The sequence below is a fragment of the Dicentrarchus labrax genome, unplaced genomic scaffold (genome assembly GCF_905237075.1).
Source record: "Dicentrarchus labrax unplaced genomic scaffold, dlabrax2021, whole genome shotgun sequence".
Classification (NCBI taxonomy): Eukaryota; Metazoa; Chordata; class Actinopteri; family Moronidae; genus Dicentrarchus; species Dicentrarchus labrax.
Genome location: NW_026136721.1, coordinates 10,801,405 through 10,817,453, shown reverse-complemented (window position 1 = coordinate 10,817,453; position 16,049 = coordinate 10,801,405). Strand labels below are relative to the sequence as shown.

The 16,049-nt window shown below is 39.6% G+C and overlaps 1 protein-coding gene and 2 non-coding genes across 3 annotated transcripts; 1 reads left to right on the top strand and 2 right to left on the bottom strand.

Annotated features, from left to right (window-relative positions):
- Positions 1-230: 230 nt before the first annotated feature.
- On the top strand, positions 231-5,006 carry exosc9 (exosome component 9). Its single transcript, XM_051386218.1, has 12 exons — positions 231-389; positions 644-738; positions 1,389-1,508; positions 1,791-1,893; positions 2,006-2,143; positions 2,434-2,516; positions 3,163-3,295; positions 3,474-3,562; positions 3,688-3,834; positions 3,939-4,120; positions 4,303-4,381; positions 4,501-5,006. The coding sequence occupies exons 1-12, from the start codon at positions 324-326 to the stop codon at positions 4,562-4,564; spliced, it is 1,299 nt and encodes a 432-aa protein (XP_051242178.1). The 5' UTR covers positions 231-323; the 3' UTR covers positions 4,565-5,006.
- A 245-nt stretch (positions 5,007-5,251) lies between these two features.
- trnaq-cug (transfer RNA glutamine (anticodon CUG)) lies at positions 5,252-5,323 on the bottom strand. The gene has a single exon. It is a non-coding gene; the product is annotated as a tRNA-Gln (tRNA).
- Positions 5,324-5,646: 323 nt separating this feature from the next.
- Positions 5,647-5,720, bottom strand: trnai-aau (transfer RNA isoleucine (anticodon AAU)). Its single transcript has one exon. It is a non-coding gene; the product is annotated as a tRNA-Ile (tRNA).
- Positions 5,721-16,049: the final 10,329 nt, after the last annotated feature.

Here is a 16,049-nt window from a genome sequence, read left to right as displayed (position 1 = left end):
ATCAGTACGCGCTCTGCAGTAGGATTACAAAGTAAAAGCTTATTTTCAGTAAATTGTGCTAAAGATGCTCCACGGGCACAGTGCCAGCAAACATTTGGACGATGTTAATTAAACACAATTAGTTTAACATAACAGCCATTTCGAGATCATTCAAAACGAGTAAAAAAATATATATATATATTTACTCCACTTTTACTACGGCACGTCGCATGCCCTTCCGGGTTAGAGTTCAGAAAATATTGATGGCGACCACATGCCTGTCGGATCAGTGGCAGCACAGTTGTGAATTCCATTATTGATTATTGACAGCAAAAGCCAGCAGAATGAAGGACACACCGCTTTCTAACTGTGAGCGGGATTTCTTGCTCAAAGCCATCGAAGAGAAAAAGGTGAGCTGCTTTCTGTTCATTGTGTCCACTGTATGTAGTAACACAGTTTTCCACAGAAGGAAAACAATAATGTCAGTATTAGTACTAACTTACTATAACTGATATAGAATAATTATGCCATCCACCTGCCAGGGACTGCGGATGAAAATTAGCCTGTATGGCTAAATCTGACACATTTACACAGTCCTCGTGTTAATTATTGTGCATTGTCCCTTTTTAAATAAATAAACTTCAAACTTGTCCTCCTCCTGCAGCGTCTGGATGGACGGCAGACCTATGACTACAGGAAGATGAAGATCACATTCGGAACAGACTATGGATGCTGCTTCGTGGATTTGGGGAAAACCAGGTGAATCTATGGCCACATATGTGTAAAGAGTTTGCTTTTTCTCCCTGATAGTCCATTAAGGGTTACCCTTCCTCATAAATCACCACCTTAGCTTATTAACTGTAAAGATAAGATATATACTTTATAAAAAATATTCTTACACATACACACACACACACACACACACACACACACGCTGAAATACACACTTCATGCACACAGGGAGAGAGATGGTGGAGTGATAGGCTGCCAGCGCCCCATGAGCAATTTCTTGGGGTTAGGTTGCCTTGCTCAAGGGCACCACGGCAGTGCACAGGAGGGGAAACTGGCACCTCTCCAGCTACCAGTCCATACTCCATACTGTGGTCTGTGGGACTTGAACCGGCGACCCTCCATTTTTCTGTCCAGTTTGACAGCTTCATATGCTGTATTTCCTGTAATAAATAAAAATATAAATATGTAATTTAGCATGACAAATACATTTGATTTTATAACATGTAAAAATAAAGTTGGATGAACAGTGCTTGTCTTCACAATGTGAGTTTGTAAAGATGGACTTGTCAAAGGGTCTGTGGGGTCCTCTCAAACCCTGAAATAAAATGCACCAAAATTCACATGGAACATTTTGTGGTTAATGTCATAATAGAAAATCAATGTGCTACATTTTACAGGGTCATGGCCCAGGTGTCGTGTGAACTGGTGGCTCCTAAAGAGAGTCGACCAAACGAGGGAATCATGTTCTTCAACATCGAGCTGTCGCCTATGGCCTCACCAGCATTTGAACCGGGCAGGTGAGAAAGGAACTAAAGACATTATGTTTGTGTGTACTTTATTATACATTTTTATATATATATATATATATATATATATATATATATATATATATATATATATATATATATATATATATATTTATTAGGTATTCCCTCTTGCTCACTGGCAATGTTTCTCGCCACATCATTAAAATGAGACTTTTTGATGGAGGTAAGGGACACATTAGACCAGGACTGTGTCTGCAACGTGGTTTGTTTGTGCAGAGAGTAAATCGTCTGTGGGGTTTCCTCTCTCTCCAGACAGTCTGAGTTGTCAGTGAAGCTAAACAGACAGCTGGAGAGATGCTTGAGGAACTCTAAGTGCATTGATACTGAGTCCCTGTGTGTGGTGTCTGGAGAAAAGGTAAAATATATCCTCCCATGCATACACACACACACACACACTCACACACAAGAAAAAAAAGAGAAAAACAACCTTATCCAGTGTGCTGATGAGACTGTCTGTCTGCGTTCAGGTGTGGCAGATCAGAGTGGACGTTCACATGTTGAATCATGACGGGAACCTGATGGACGCTGCCAGCATCGCTGCCATCACCGCTCTGTGCCACTTCAGACGCCCTGATGTGGGCATCCAGGGAGATGAAGTGACAGTGGTGAGTCAGCAACAAACACAGCTGGTGGTGTCTCTGCTTCACTGAGTCTGATGCTTCCAAACTGCTCGGTTATGTGAATATGTGATGTGAGGACACTAACAGAGGATGTAACGTAGGATCTTTGTTTCTTTGCTACAAACAGACCACTGGTTAATCATTGAACACTGTCTCATGTCAGTGTCAACATGTCTTTTTATTGTCAGAACAAAAATGTTACAGTTATGTTGCACCACAGATATTGTGATACTCTGTGTTGGTTGTAATTTGTGTTTATTCCTGTGCTCCCTCAGTACAGTGCAGAGGAGAGAGACCCTATTCCTCTCAGTATCTACCACATGCCCATCAGTGTCAGCTTCTCCTTCTTCCAACAAGGGTAAGGAGCCATAATTGAGTATAAATAAGAGTCCTTTTCTGTACAAAGCACCAGAATGTTTTTATTTGAGGGGTGCCCTGTTAATTCAGCTGCATGGTCATTTTGGAGGATGCAGTTTGTGGTGCTGTTGAACTGCTGCATTATACAGACAGGTGTTTCATTGATATAAGGGAAGGGTGCTTGTGACAGTGGTTCAAAGCCCCCATATTTTTACATATATGTATTAAATATATATGCTCTTCAAATGATCATACACTTCTCTAAAACAGTTTCAACCAATGAAATCTGAGAAGAATCTAAAGTCTATTTATTGCCAAGTAGGTTTTTTACATATGAATAATTTTATATTTTAGTGCATAATGGTCACAATAAACAGAGTAAGAAAAAGAGAAAAGAACATAAAAGTACAGCAAAAGTCGAGAATCATAATTATAAAAATATACATTTATACAAAAGAAGATGTTTTAAAAATTAAATAAAGTTGAACAGTATTTGTGGGCAATATGCAAAAATAATAACATAACCTAGGAAATAAACATGATATATTTTATTATGTTTCATTAGACTGAATTTGTTTTAGCTACATGTACTATTATCCATCCTCATACGAAGCTTTCTTCTTCTACACTTCCTGTTCTTTCTGCAGAACCTATCTGCTGGTGGACCCCTGTGAGCGGGAGGAGCGGGTGATGGACGGCTTGCTGATGATTGCCATGAACAAACACAGAGAAATTTGCTCCATCCAGTCTAGCGGGGGCATCATGTTGCTAAAAGAGCAGGTGAATGGAGTCTAGATAATGTTGCACTTGCTTTTGCAGCTATCAAGATCAGTTGTATTAAAAATGATGTCACATAAGTCACAATCGTCCATATATGCAGGGAAAGCTGCTCGCCACAAAAACGTATTCACATGATAAAAATACCACCAATGTATTTCTTGTGTGTGTGCTGTTGAAGGTTATGAGATGCAGTAAAATAGCCAGTGTCAAAGTGTCTGAAATCACAGAACTCATCAGCAAAGCCCTGGAGAACGACAAGAAAGCAAGGTGAGCAGTAACGTCACATTCCCACACTTCAGTATTAAACGGCGGAAGTGGAAATGAACCACAATTTCAACTTCTAGTTTTGTCATCAGAACGTATGTACGAACTCTGTATTATCATTTTTTCAGGAAGGCGGGTGGTAGGTGCGGTTTTGCGGAGTCTATGCCTCAAGAGCGAATCACAGCACTGAAAATGGACGAGACTCCAGTGGAGATGACAGATGTGACGGATAGAGCCAGTGACATCATTCAGAGAGCCGAGGCCCCGCCTCAGACGTATCCTTTACTGACCCTGAATACCTACAAAATGTGTCTGTCCCTTTTCTGTCTTTCACTTTGACGTATTATATCCACTGTGGCTCCTTAACCACACCTGCCAGAGTGCCTTCCCCAGTGGTGCCCGTCCCAGGTGTGGGTCAGGTAGGGCAGGGGCTGCAGAACTCCTGGGGGCTGGAGGAGGAGGATGAAGAGGAGGAAGAAAATGACAACAGTGGTGAAGAACAGGAGGAAAAAGTAACAAAGATGGAGGAGGAACAACATGAAAAGGAGGAGAGCAGAGGAGGTTATTTAATGTTCTTAATATATATAATAATAATCAGAAAATGAGCAACAACACCTATAAAAGTAGTTTGAAAGAGAACTTTGACAGAAGTGATGCAATAAGCATCACTGTTACTTTAGGTAATAAATGATGTGCTTTATTTTGAGTAAAAACATAAATTGGGAATTTTATTCTGTTTGCAGGAGATGTGGTTGAGATATCTGACAGTGAAGAGGAGGAGGTGGTCATACTTCATCCGGAGACACCAGACAAAACTCCAAAGTAGGTGCACCAGTTGGCTCTTCTATGTGTAGGAGATTGTATTTAGCAACTGAGGAGGTATGCACACAAAGAATATTGTGGGTTTTTTAAATTTTTTTTTATATTTTTCTTCCTCTCAGAAATACAGGACCAAGTTCCCACCAGAAGAGGGCAGCAGCATCAAAGAAAAGACAGAAAAAATAAAAAGGATCTACTTTATCTCACAGCAGTCAGAGATCTTCATACTCAGTGCCAGAGACTGCAGCATCTCTTCATGATAAAGACTCCTGTCTTGGCTGAAATGATTCCTACCTGCTATAGCTGAGAACTGGATGAAATAGATGTTACAGTACAGACACTTACTGTATACACTCAAGTTTACTTCTTGTTTGTAGCCACTTGCATCCATTTAGAAACAGACTGCTTACAAAAGAATGGAAAATGATTTGTAAGATATTTTTTTAACAACAAAAAGGCTCTAAAAGGTTTGTGATGGGTATGATTAAAATGAATATTCCCAACAGCTGTTAGGTGTATATCAGACGTTTACGTTTCAGTTTGCACAGTGGTATATTTTTGTAAGGAAAAATGTGATCTGTGGTGCTGATTGTGAATCGAAATAAAGAAGAAAATATATGAATCTTTATTTTTGTACGTTTTCTGGTTGAAATTCAACAACAATCACATCTTTGAAAATATTGTAAGCATGCAGACGTTTTTGGTTTTATGTATGTTGTGTTTATTATTGTTGTGGCTGGAATGGCAAATATTACTCTGAGACCTCAGAGTTGTGTATACAATAATTCAGTTGCTATCATTTGGTAAAATGCGTAAGGACAGATTAGAGATATGTGTGAAGGAATACAATCTTACATCGCTGATATAAAACTCAGGTTCCACCGAGATTTGAACTCGGATCGCTGGATTCAGAGTCCAGAGTGCTAACCATTACACCATGGAACCTCCGGTTAATGATATTTGAATATTTGTTTCATGTACTATTCAGTAATACAATCAGGCTCACGGTGTTACATGTATTTATGAGACGGACTGTTTATTATCATATTGATGAACTACTGAAAATACTATAGATATAAATTATTTCCTTATTGAGAAATTGATTACACTATTTCCGTTTCTATTTCTATTATCGACAAATTTATTAGTTATTTGATAGTTAACTTTATATTACGGTACATATTGTGAGAAAGTAATGAAAGCTTCAAGGCTGATGAGTAACTTCAAGATTGTCGGACTAATTACCCTTAAACTCACAAAATGTATATTGGCCCGTACGGGGATCGAACCCGCGACCTTGGCGTTATTAGCACCACGCTCTAACCAACTGAGCTAACCGGCCACAAGTCGTACCGCAGACCGTATCCTTCAAATACAAATTATGATATCAACGACAAACGTGGTTTCCGGTGTGATGTATGGTGGTCTAGTTATAGTTCAAAGCTGAATATGACCTCAAAGTTTAATTTCTTGCAACACAGAGCCTTCAATCATGACCAATAAAGCTCTTTCCCTAATTTTTTCATTGTGGTCTGTATTTTCAGCAGTGAGTGACATATATCAGAGGAACACACTCACACACTGTTCTCTTTCTGACCTCCCTGAGTCTGCACTGTCACTTCATTCACCAATACACCTACAAACTGGTTTTAATAAATGAACTGGCTTGAATAAATACATCACAGGTCACATTATACAGAGAAATATTAGATTTTTCAGGGTGACAAAATTTTAATGTAGCTACATGTCTTGACAGTTGTGTGTCCCCACCTCTAAGTCAGTGGAGAATTTCCTTAACATACCAACTTTAGTTAGTCATAATGGGTTAAAGGAGGGAGGATTTTACTGTGGAAATGGCATGTGGTTTACAAGGCCCTGTGGGGAGGTAGGAGGGCCTCTTTGCAAATTATTATGCAAATGCTGTGTAAGGCAGATGTTTGTTTTAAGAACATTATTTTATTTGTGACCATTTAAAAAATTACTTAAAAAAGATTTTCTAAATCAAAAGGAGTAGAGAAACAGGTTAATTACAAATGCCACTAACAATAATTGGGATTCAGTTAAAACCACACATCTGGGACAGTGGAATATTCCAGCAGAAGAACACAGTACAAATCGGGTGGGGTGTGCCTCAGGCTGTCCTAGCAGGTTGATCTGGCCATACAAGGCACATTCTGGATAACCGTTGGAGGTTTTATCCATTTAATAACCAGAGAACCACAAGCACAGCAGCGTGCATCATGCAATTAGCAGAATGGAGTGTTTTATTTTACTTTATAATAGAAAGCAGCCTGTAATATGGCAATGCTGACCAACTGCAGGTGACAGTATATTGCATGAACAACAATTCAGCTACATTCATTCTTTTCAAACCCAACCTGTGACTCTTTGTAGTCATAAAGTTGCCATTTTGCAAACACAGCAAATCTAATAAGGTCTGGCCTGAAGGTGGCTAAGGATTCTCTTGTTTTCACAGGCCTGTCTCCACTTGGAATCAAAATGTGTCTCAGTTCAACAGATCAAATGTTCGGTCAATATACATTGAGGACACATTTCTGTGATAATACATGCTGCTCATTGCTCATTGAGTGAGAGTGGCAACAGAACAGAGACAAAATCATCCAATAGGTAAAACCAGAAGTAATGAATTACAAAAAGTATTAATTTAAACAGCTATTACATACTTATTATTCACTATGGCATGATGTCTGTCTCACAAACTGGGCCCCAGTCATCATAAAGTAGATCTTTACAGCTTCAGGGTCAAGTTGGGAAATTACTTATGGGAAGTTGGGAAGTTACTCATTTCCATATAACTGTTTGTCAAAGCCACAAGGAGCCACTATAGAGGGGCTAAAGAGCCACATGTTATAACCTACTCCTGTAATAAAGGGGGTTCTTGAGAACCAGTATGCTGGACTGATTCTCATCAGACCTGTGTATCATCAACAAACATCTGAGCTCTGGGCAACAGAGGTGTGTTAGCTTGTGTGTACAGTAAATATGTACATGATAGTGTGTAGAGAAGGAGCAGTATCAGTTTTCTATTGTGTGGAGCGGTCTATTGTCTTCATAAAAAACCCTAGGACTCCTGTTTGCTTACAGGTGAAGCTATATAAAACATATTGAGCAAATCATATCTAGATTACATCCGTAAACCAGAAGTAAGCTAGTCTAGAAGTTGAGTTCTCGGAAATCTGATAATAAACCTTATGACTGATTCAAATCTATTCACCACCAAGTATGTGCAGGTTTTGCTTTAAACAAAAGGAAGTGGTGACTGCCAGACTCATACTTGGCTCATGAATGATCCATTGCAGTCTGTGTGTATGTATGATAAATCTTGTTGTGTACATGTTCAGAGATGCCCTGCAGGACCTGTTATGATGACTCAGTACATGACACCGAGGGGAGCAACATACCCTCACTCAGCCACACTTCTGCCTTTGCTTCAGATTTTATGGGAGCTATATCAAGCATAATGTGAGGTGCCAGTGTGGGCAAGACTGTCCCCTCTTAACAGATACACATGACTAACTGCTACATAATACTGGCTAATTCATGGTCATAAAGTTCTGTGGAATCCTGCCTCTGAAGTTCAAGTCTTTTTGTTTTGGCCTTCTGTTTGGCTGATAAGCTATAGCAGGCACAGCTGTACTTTCTTTCACACAGGCACTTACACACGTGCAGCCCGGTAGTGAGTGGAAAAGTACTGTGACTGCACAGCAACCCTCATCACTGCCATCAACAGTCCCACACACAAAGCCACAGTTGCCTGCTTAGTGTATTAAATGACGCACATAGCCAAGTATGAGATTAGACTCATTTTTTGATGCAAGGGGTTAAGCCTGTGGTTAACACATTTAGAGATATATTGAGAGACCAGATATCACTGGGCCATATATATCTTTCGCCAACTTTCCTCTCTTTTGCAGTTTTATAATCTTCAGAACCCAAAAGCAGTGCTCAGATGAGAGCTTGCAAAGGTTCACAGCGGGTTTTACTGAGAAAAAGTGAGTGAAGAGGTTGAGTGAGTAGAGCCAGAATGTCATAGTGGAGCTGGCAGCAGGTAGACAGACACTGGATGAGGCAGACAGACAGACCAAGATCTCAGGAAGGAATGAACCTGAAGTACAACATGAGGCAAATACCTTGTGTTGCTACACAAGGAATTTCAAAGACTTTGTCCGTAGTGCTTGGACCAAGATGACAACCTGACCGATCTGGGGAAGAGTGAAGTGAAGAGCAGGGGTAGATATAGTGCAGAGTCTTGATTAGTGGATTAGTCACAGGTGTGAAAGTGGCAGCAGGAGACCAACGCTGCATTTCATTAGTCGTTCAACATGCCCTCGTTCACTTGCCCTCGGGGGAATTCCCGCCGCCATCATAAGTGTTGTTCCAATTGTCTGGAAAACTGAAGTGAACTTGGTGAGATGGACCCTCGGAGGCCTGAGGGAGCGAGTGAATAACGATGGTCACTCCGAGGTGGATATCACCCACAATGCATTATGTTTACATCATTGCCGCTATAACGCCGACGGCCGGATGGACAACCTGAAAACACAATGATGTTTGTACACAAATGTACACTATTAATCCAAACAAGTTGACTTTAGTTAAAAAATTTGAGGCAAGTGATGGCCTTAAAGGGTTTGAGTAACTGAAAATCCAAAAGGAATTTTCTTCCCTGAAGGGGAAATGGCATTGATGTGTTTCTCTCCTCGCCAGGAAGAGGTCCTGACCTTGGCCTGAGGACCAGTTCTCAAATGACCAGGGTGGATGACATTTCAGACCAGCTGCAGAGGACCAGTTAACAGGGATACTAAAGTTTTTGAGATCAGAGGAATAAAGAGGAGAATGGAGTGAAACTAGAGGTTAGAAGAGTAGAGTGGTCCTAACATTTCCTCATAGCTGTCTGGTCCAGGATGTTGTCTGACCTTGGCTATTTTTATTTCTCCTTTAGCTGCGTAATAAAGTGGGCATGAGTCAGCGTGAATAGGCATTAGCTGCATGGAGCTGACTCAAAACAGTGTTGTGCCCGAGCTAAGGGGTGATATTCAAACATGCTAGCATGTTAATGTAATATTAGACTGACTATGGACTAATGCTTTTTGTCAGATTAAGAACAACATTTTGCACTTGGGCTCTGCTAATGTTACTTTTTTAAATAATTAATTAATAATGTTACTGTTGAGTCCAATTCATCTTTTTTCTATTTATTATTTTTAAGATTTAGAGTTTGATTTGAGTTTGTTTGAAGTTTTATTCAAACCCTACCCTGGACTGTACCTGGAAACAATATTTAAATGTGTTTTTGTTTTCATGGAAACTATCCACAGTAATATACTAATTAGCTAGGGGACTGCTATAATTAAGAGCAGTATCCTTTGCTTTGAAACCTGAGCTCCTTCCTCCTAATTAGAGGAGTGTGTTGATTGCATCTATCTGTTATAAATAGAGTGAGAAGAAAGCAATAGCACGGTCCTTTTCCTCTGCAGAGATCACTTTTAATGGAGTTTATTTAATATGAAAAAAGTAAATTTGTTCCCCAGAGTATTCATGAACCCACTCTTTCATTAAGTCAGAGCAATAAAAGTTTGCACCAAAATAAAATATCATAGCAATCAATCAAAGATCTGCTGAGGTTATTTTCTATCTCACTTTAGCATTTGATTATTTACAGAGGAAAGCTGAAGCAAACAGTTTTAAATGTCTGAAAGCTGAAGCACGGTCCTATGGTCATTTCTCCAGTGAAAAATGTTGGACAAACCAGATATTAGTGAGATCTCTCAGCCTGAAAAAACCTAGCTGAACACAGGGGAATAACCCTTATATCCACCCAACAGAGTGACTACCAGGCTCAGCCTATCAGGCAGTCTCATTATACTTTCCAGTCCTTTACAAAATCATGAGCATGGAAAAGCCACTCAACATAGTTGGTTTTTAGCCCCAAGCTCAAATGTCACCTAAGAGACAAACTGTTGGACCAGAAGGGATAAAACGAAACTTGGTCATATGAGAGCATTTGCACAAGCAGTCAGTATTAATAGTTCTGTTTCTGGTGTCACCAGTCAAAGTGCTGGTCTTTGTGTCAGTGGACATAATACACAAGCTTCCTATTAAACAGTATATTAAACTGCACGTGTTGGGAACAGAGCAAGTTGGATTAAGTTATAGACAGCATGCTCAGGTTAAACAGCAACAGACACTTTATGACAGTTTATAATATACACATATAAACTGTCATAAAGTGCTGTTCTCAGCACGTGCAGTTTAATATACTGCTGTGGTTTATTCTTAGTATGGATTTATTGTATATTATAGAACCACTAGAGGTCACTAAGTCTGAATGGACCAGCCTGTCCAGTTTGGGAATTGGACATCACAGGAACCATTTTCACTGCAGTTGAAAGTTTGACTGATATCACATCAGCAATCTAAGGTTAGGGTTAGCATTTACTGTCATTTTAATTTTATTTACTATAATTTGCTGAACGAGAGATTACCCAGATCATTATCTTATCAGGTCTTACTTGACTCAACTGTGTATCATCAAATTACTAATTAAGACTTGCTTCACGACATAGCAGTTCTTCTTGACCTGGGCCTGTTTTAACAGGACAATCCACTTCAGTCTCCAAAAGTTTAAGAGAACCAATAAACCACAGCTAAGCTACAAACTTAACTGGTCACTCTGCCTGAGCCCGGATGTTTTTGTAGCTATAAAAACGTGTTTGAAGGCTCATTGAAACCACGCCTCAGGCCATACCCTCCTTAAACTGTCAAACAAATAACAATAAGAGCTTTTCTTTCAGCTCCCAAACGGCTGTTCATTCAGTGCTTTTTCTGGCTTTCATAAATAGCCTTTGATTGATATGTGTACATGCATATCACTTAACCTTATAATCATTTACATTCCTTAATCATTTACATTATGCTCGGCATTAAACCTTAAATAATGTAAAAACATCAAAAACTATCACACATTTGTATTGAACATTTTCATTTTTCAACGTGTCTGGATTGTATATAACATATGTGCACAGAATCTGTAAATACTACCTGTCTAATACTACTGCAATGTAATTGGTTGATGCGTTTATATGTAACACCAGTAAAATTACATTACTTTGACAACAATATACCAGACAAATAAGTGTAATGAATATAAACAAGCCCTGTATCATTGTATTTGGGAATGAAGTGAAATAATGGATTTTTAGAAAGAAGTTAAACACGTGCTGGACAGGATCACTTGTGTATTTTGGTACTTCTACTTTCTTTTGCCTGTTTGACATAAATGTCAGATTGAAGTCCTGTTTTTGTGCTATTGGGAAGGGTCTGGGAAAGTGGGGTGGGGGGTGTGAGACATTGTTGGTCCTTTTCATTTGCACTGAACAAATAAATAAAACAAATAAAAACACTGTAAACAAAAACACTTAAGCGAACAGAAACTTTCTAGCTTAATCTTGTCTTAGTTTAGCAGTTGGCTAACAACGAAAGGTCCATGCTGGCACCTTTCTAACTGTGTGGTTGATTTGATTACTTATGCTTGTATGTTATGGACAGCAAATTGCTCAATACTTGTAAAGATGTTGAAATACAACAAACTAATTCTAATTCCCAGGCTCCTGCACTGAGACCTTGGTAAAATCACAATTTTACATTCATGCATTCATGTGAGTAAGCAGAAATGTCAAAGATAAACAACTGTATTATCAGCTGTTGTGTTATTGTGAAAAATGAAATGAAGGGGAATTAGCTGTGACAGTAGCTGAAAAGCATGACTGGTTTTTCTTCCATGCGTGACAGACAATTCATAGACCATGTTTGTTTTTGAAATCGCTGTCTTGTTGTGGATGGAAGACCCCCTGGATGTTTTGAACTGAGTACAGGACACAGAGGATCGGTGTAGTGTGGGAGAACATGGGTAAACTGAAGACCAGCTGGGCTGCTGCATTCTGGATGAGTTTCAGGGGTCGGATGGCACATGCAGGCACACCAGCCAGGAGCGAGTTGCAGTAATCTATCGTGATGACAAGAGCCTGGACCAGAATCTGTGCTGCCTTCTGGGTGAGAAATGAACTTCTGATCCGGATAGACCAGAAAATTAATGGAGAATTCATCTGAAGGAGTGGGTTGTCACAGCTATGTTGGCAGCGACAGACAGCAGGTCGCCCTGTGTCACACCCAGGTTCCTTGCAGTCCAAGCCAGGGACACAACTGCATTCTCAATGGTAGTGGAGAGGTCACGGATGGGAAATGAATTTCCTGGAAGGAAGAGCTGCTCAGTTTTATCAAGGTTGTGGTCTTACTTGAGAGCAGACAAAAGTATGTATTTTTTAGCTCTAAACCACTAGAAGTATTTTATTGTTTATATTCAAAGAGCATATAAGCTGTCAAACTGGAGTTACTTGAGTTGCAGTGAACTGGGAGCCTGAAGGGCTAAGAGTGTGTCTTTACCTGTAAACAATGTGTTTAGAACAGAGTAATGTGCTGACTTTTATCCACAGATGAACAGTGTAGGAACTAGTTCTGCTCACTAATTGGGACTATGTAAAAAGGGATATTTACAAAGTTGGACAGACAGGACTTTGACATTTTAGTCAATATGCTTTTTTGCTTTCTTGTTGAGAGTAAGATGAGAAGATCGATACCACTCAAAACTACATTACAACTACCAGCCGGTTAGCTTAGCTTTGCTCAGCCTAAAGACTGAAAACAGAGAATGTGCTCTGTCCAAAGGACACAAAATCTGTCCACCAGCATCACCAGAGCTAACTAACACATTAAAGTGTATTTGTTTATTCTGTAACCGTGTTGAAACTCTTAAGAGAGAGCGCTACCAGATTTTATTACAAACTAATACCAACAAAGTCACCTTCACACTTTCAACCAAAGAACATACAGTTTGCTTACTTTTCACACCTATTTTTTCCACGACAAGAGAGGGTTCCCCTTCAAAACACAGGTAAGTCCACAAATGAATAGGCGAATGAGGCGAATGTATAAATAAATATATAGTTGTATTTTAACAACATTTCAAAACAATTTCTTTATTATTACATGTTCTAAAATATGAATATTTTTATGTATGGCACAAAAATAGAAATCTCCTTAAATGTACTCCACTAATTAAGGAAGGGGGTTGTGGCTAAATGCAGCAGGGCTATTGCAGTGCAGGCAGCCTGCAAACTATGCTATCCAACACTGCAAAGCAGGAGACATAAAACAACAACCAAAGGCACACTAGAGAAAGGAATGCACAAGAGTTTACAGAAAATAATCACTTGCAGTACAATATGTCCCATACTAACACTTGTGCAACCTTGCACCAAGCTACAATATTGCAAATACAATAGCAATCACAAATACTATAAAGCTACAATCCCTCCTAATCTGGCTGGAGCAGAGCACATAGGACAGTGCAAACTAAACTAAAGGCAGGCTAAAGGCAATGAAGGTCTAAACTCAAAGCAGAAAAACAAGGCAAGACAGCAGTGGCAATCTCAGCTATCCATAACCTACCACAACCAGCAAAACAGCAGGGAATCTGCCCTCAACAGCAAACTCTGAGCCAGATCCCTCGGCACGTCCAAGTGAAGGCATGCACAACACGGGACAGTGTCTGACCAGCTTTAACTTCATGTTTGTCATACAGACACAAGAGTTTAGAGCAAGAAAATCAATCTCCTCATTACAGTCTCTGCAAGAGATGCACAATATAAAGGAAGTGTATTACCCAAAATGTAAATTTTAAGCTGAAAGTCAGCACGTTGACCTTGTATCCACTGTTTCATTTAAATTCCAATGTGCTGGAGAGCTAAAACAATGAAGCATTATCACTGTTCTAATACTTGTCCCTGTATGTTTATCGAAGTAAAAGCAACCTATTAGAGAGTGAATCTAGGACACAGTTGTCTTCCTGAAAGTTTATCGTTACTCACTGAAACCAAGCGAGAAGGAATTTTCACTGAGAACAGGATCCCAAAGCAATGTTACTTGTGGCTGAAAGTGGCAAATGAAACTGTCACAGACCTGACATTAACGTTGTGCCTTGGTCCGCGTGCCTTCACAGTGAGGAAATTAACACTGGCCTCTGAAATGTTGCACTCGGACTGCTCTGGACCACAGTTTCTATTTAGACTGTCACTACAGAATTCAATTCTCAAAATAGAATTAAAATAAAACACAAGACTCGTAGAGGTTACTCTCCTGGGGTTTGCAGAGCAGTTTGCAACTCCTCTCACTCGCCAGCAGAACAGCACCAAAGACAGAGGAGCTAGAGTCCAAGCTTGGGCCTTATGTCTGTTTAAACCAACAAAACTATCTGAATGCTGCTGGTATTTTGCATTTCTACTATGTCAATTTTTAAACAAGAGTCTACAACCATAGTGCGCTATAGCCTCAAGGTCTTAAGCACAAGAGCGCTTTGAGATAAATGCTAATGTCAGAAGGCTAAAAGGGCCTTTCCACTGGCACTGTTTTGTCAAACTATGTCGCGCTGATTTGCTTTTTCACTAGTTTAAATACACCAGTGTCTGCACCAGTTTAAATATGCCGAATCGCTATCGAGATGGATCATCTTACAGAGTTGGGTCAAAGCGTTCCTCTAAGGGGGTTCCAGTGACATCAGATGGGCTTTGTCATCATTCAGGTTGTCTCTGTCTCTTTTTGAAGCAATATGTGGTAGATGCCGAGCAAAATTGTGACCACAGCCTGAAAATCCATGATTATAAGTAGCTGGCTACCAACAATCGTAAAAAGAATGGTGATTTTCAAGCAACTTTAAGTATGTAATGTAGGTGCAGCTGATTTCCTAGGATGCTGCAGAATCATACACATTTTTGTAAGAAATAATGTCAACCTGTGTCTAAAATGTATGTGTCAATAGTTTTGTATTACTAAAATAAAAAAACATTTCAGGTTCAGCAGTCAGGCTGCCAGATTGCCTCTGTTACAACACAGGGAACACAGGTGCAAACTTGCATTGCAAACTTGTGTTGTAGCTAAGGCTGTAACGGTTCGTGTATGGTATCATGGTATGTAGAATGATGCACGGAACCAAAATTCAAAAGCGTGCGTTCCACCAGGACACTTTAAGTCAGAAAGTTTTAGTTTTTATTACTCTATCTAGTATTTTCAATTTCATAGCATAAGGGATGCTGTTTAGTTTTATAGCCTTTTGTGACTTTACTGCCTTCCGGGAAAGTGTTTGTTCAGTGTTTGTACAGTGTAATACAGGAATGTTTCTTATTTTTATCAAGAAAATAGTATAACCCCAATAGCAACCATTGTTGCCAGTGGTCAAAATGCGACCTCAGTTCCCAGCAGGACAATTTTGTTTGTCTTTGACAATTGCGCTACTGTCTGTTCAAAATAAATGACAACAAACATACCCTTATGCATTTGTTTTTTTTCCCCACTATACCAAACTCGTATCAAAGCATGACTCCAATCATACCGTCATATCCCCAGCAGCTACATGTCATGTGCAGACAGTGTGTTGTTAGTGGTATTGAAGAGTGGAGCCATTGTACTTTTACTGCATGCATGCTTCTAGCAGCTTGCCCACCATTCACTAGTAAAGTCGAAATGTTTGAAAAAAAAAACTAATTTACATTTACAACTTGGCAATTCAATTCATTTCTTGGCTCACGTGTTGCATGAC

What these genes read in the sequence shown, in the direction of transcription:
- exosc9 (XM_051386218.1), top strand. Translation starts at nt 324, where the DNA reads ATGAAGGACACACCGCTTTCTAACTGTGAGCGGGATTTCTTGCTCAAA. An exon ending in CCAGCATTTGAACCGGGCAG is followed by an intron (nt 1,509 to 1,790) that starts GTGAGAAAGGAA and finishes CTCTCTCTCCAG; the next exon opens with ACAGTCTGAGTTGTCAGTGA. An exon ending in TTCTCCTTCTTCCAACAAGG is followed by an intron (nt 2,517 to 3,162) that starts GTAAGGAGCCAT and finishes TTCTTTCTGCAG; the next exon opens with AACCTATCTGCTGGTGGACC.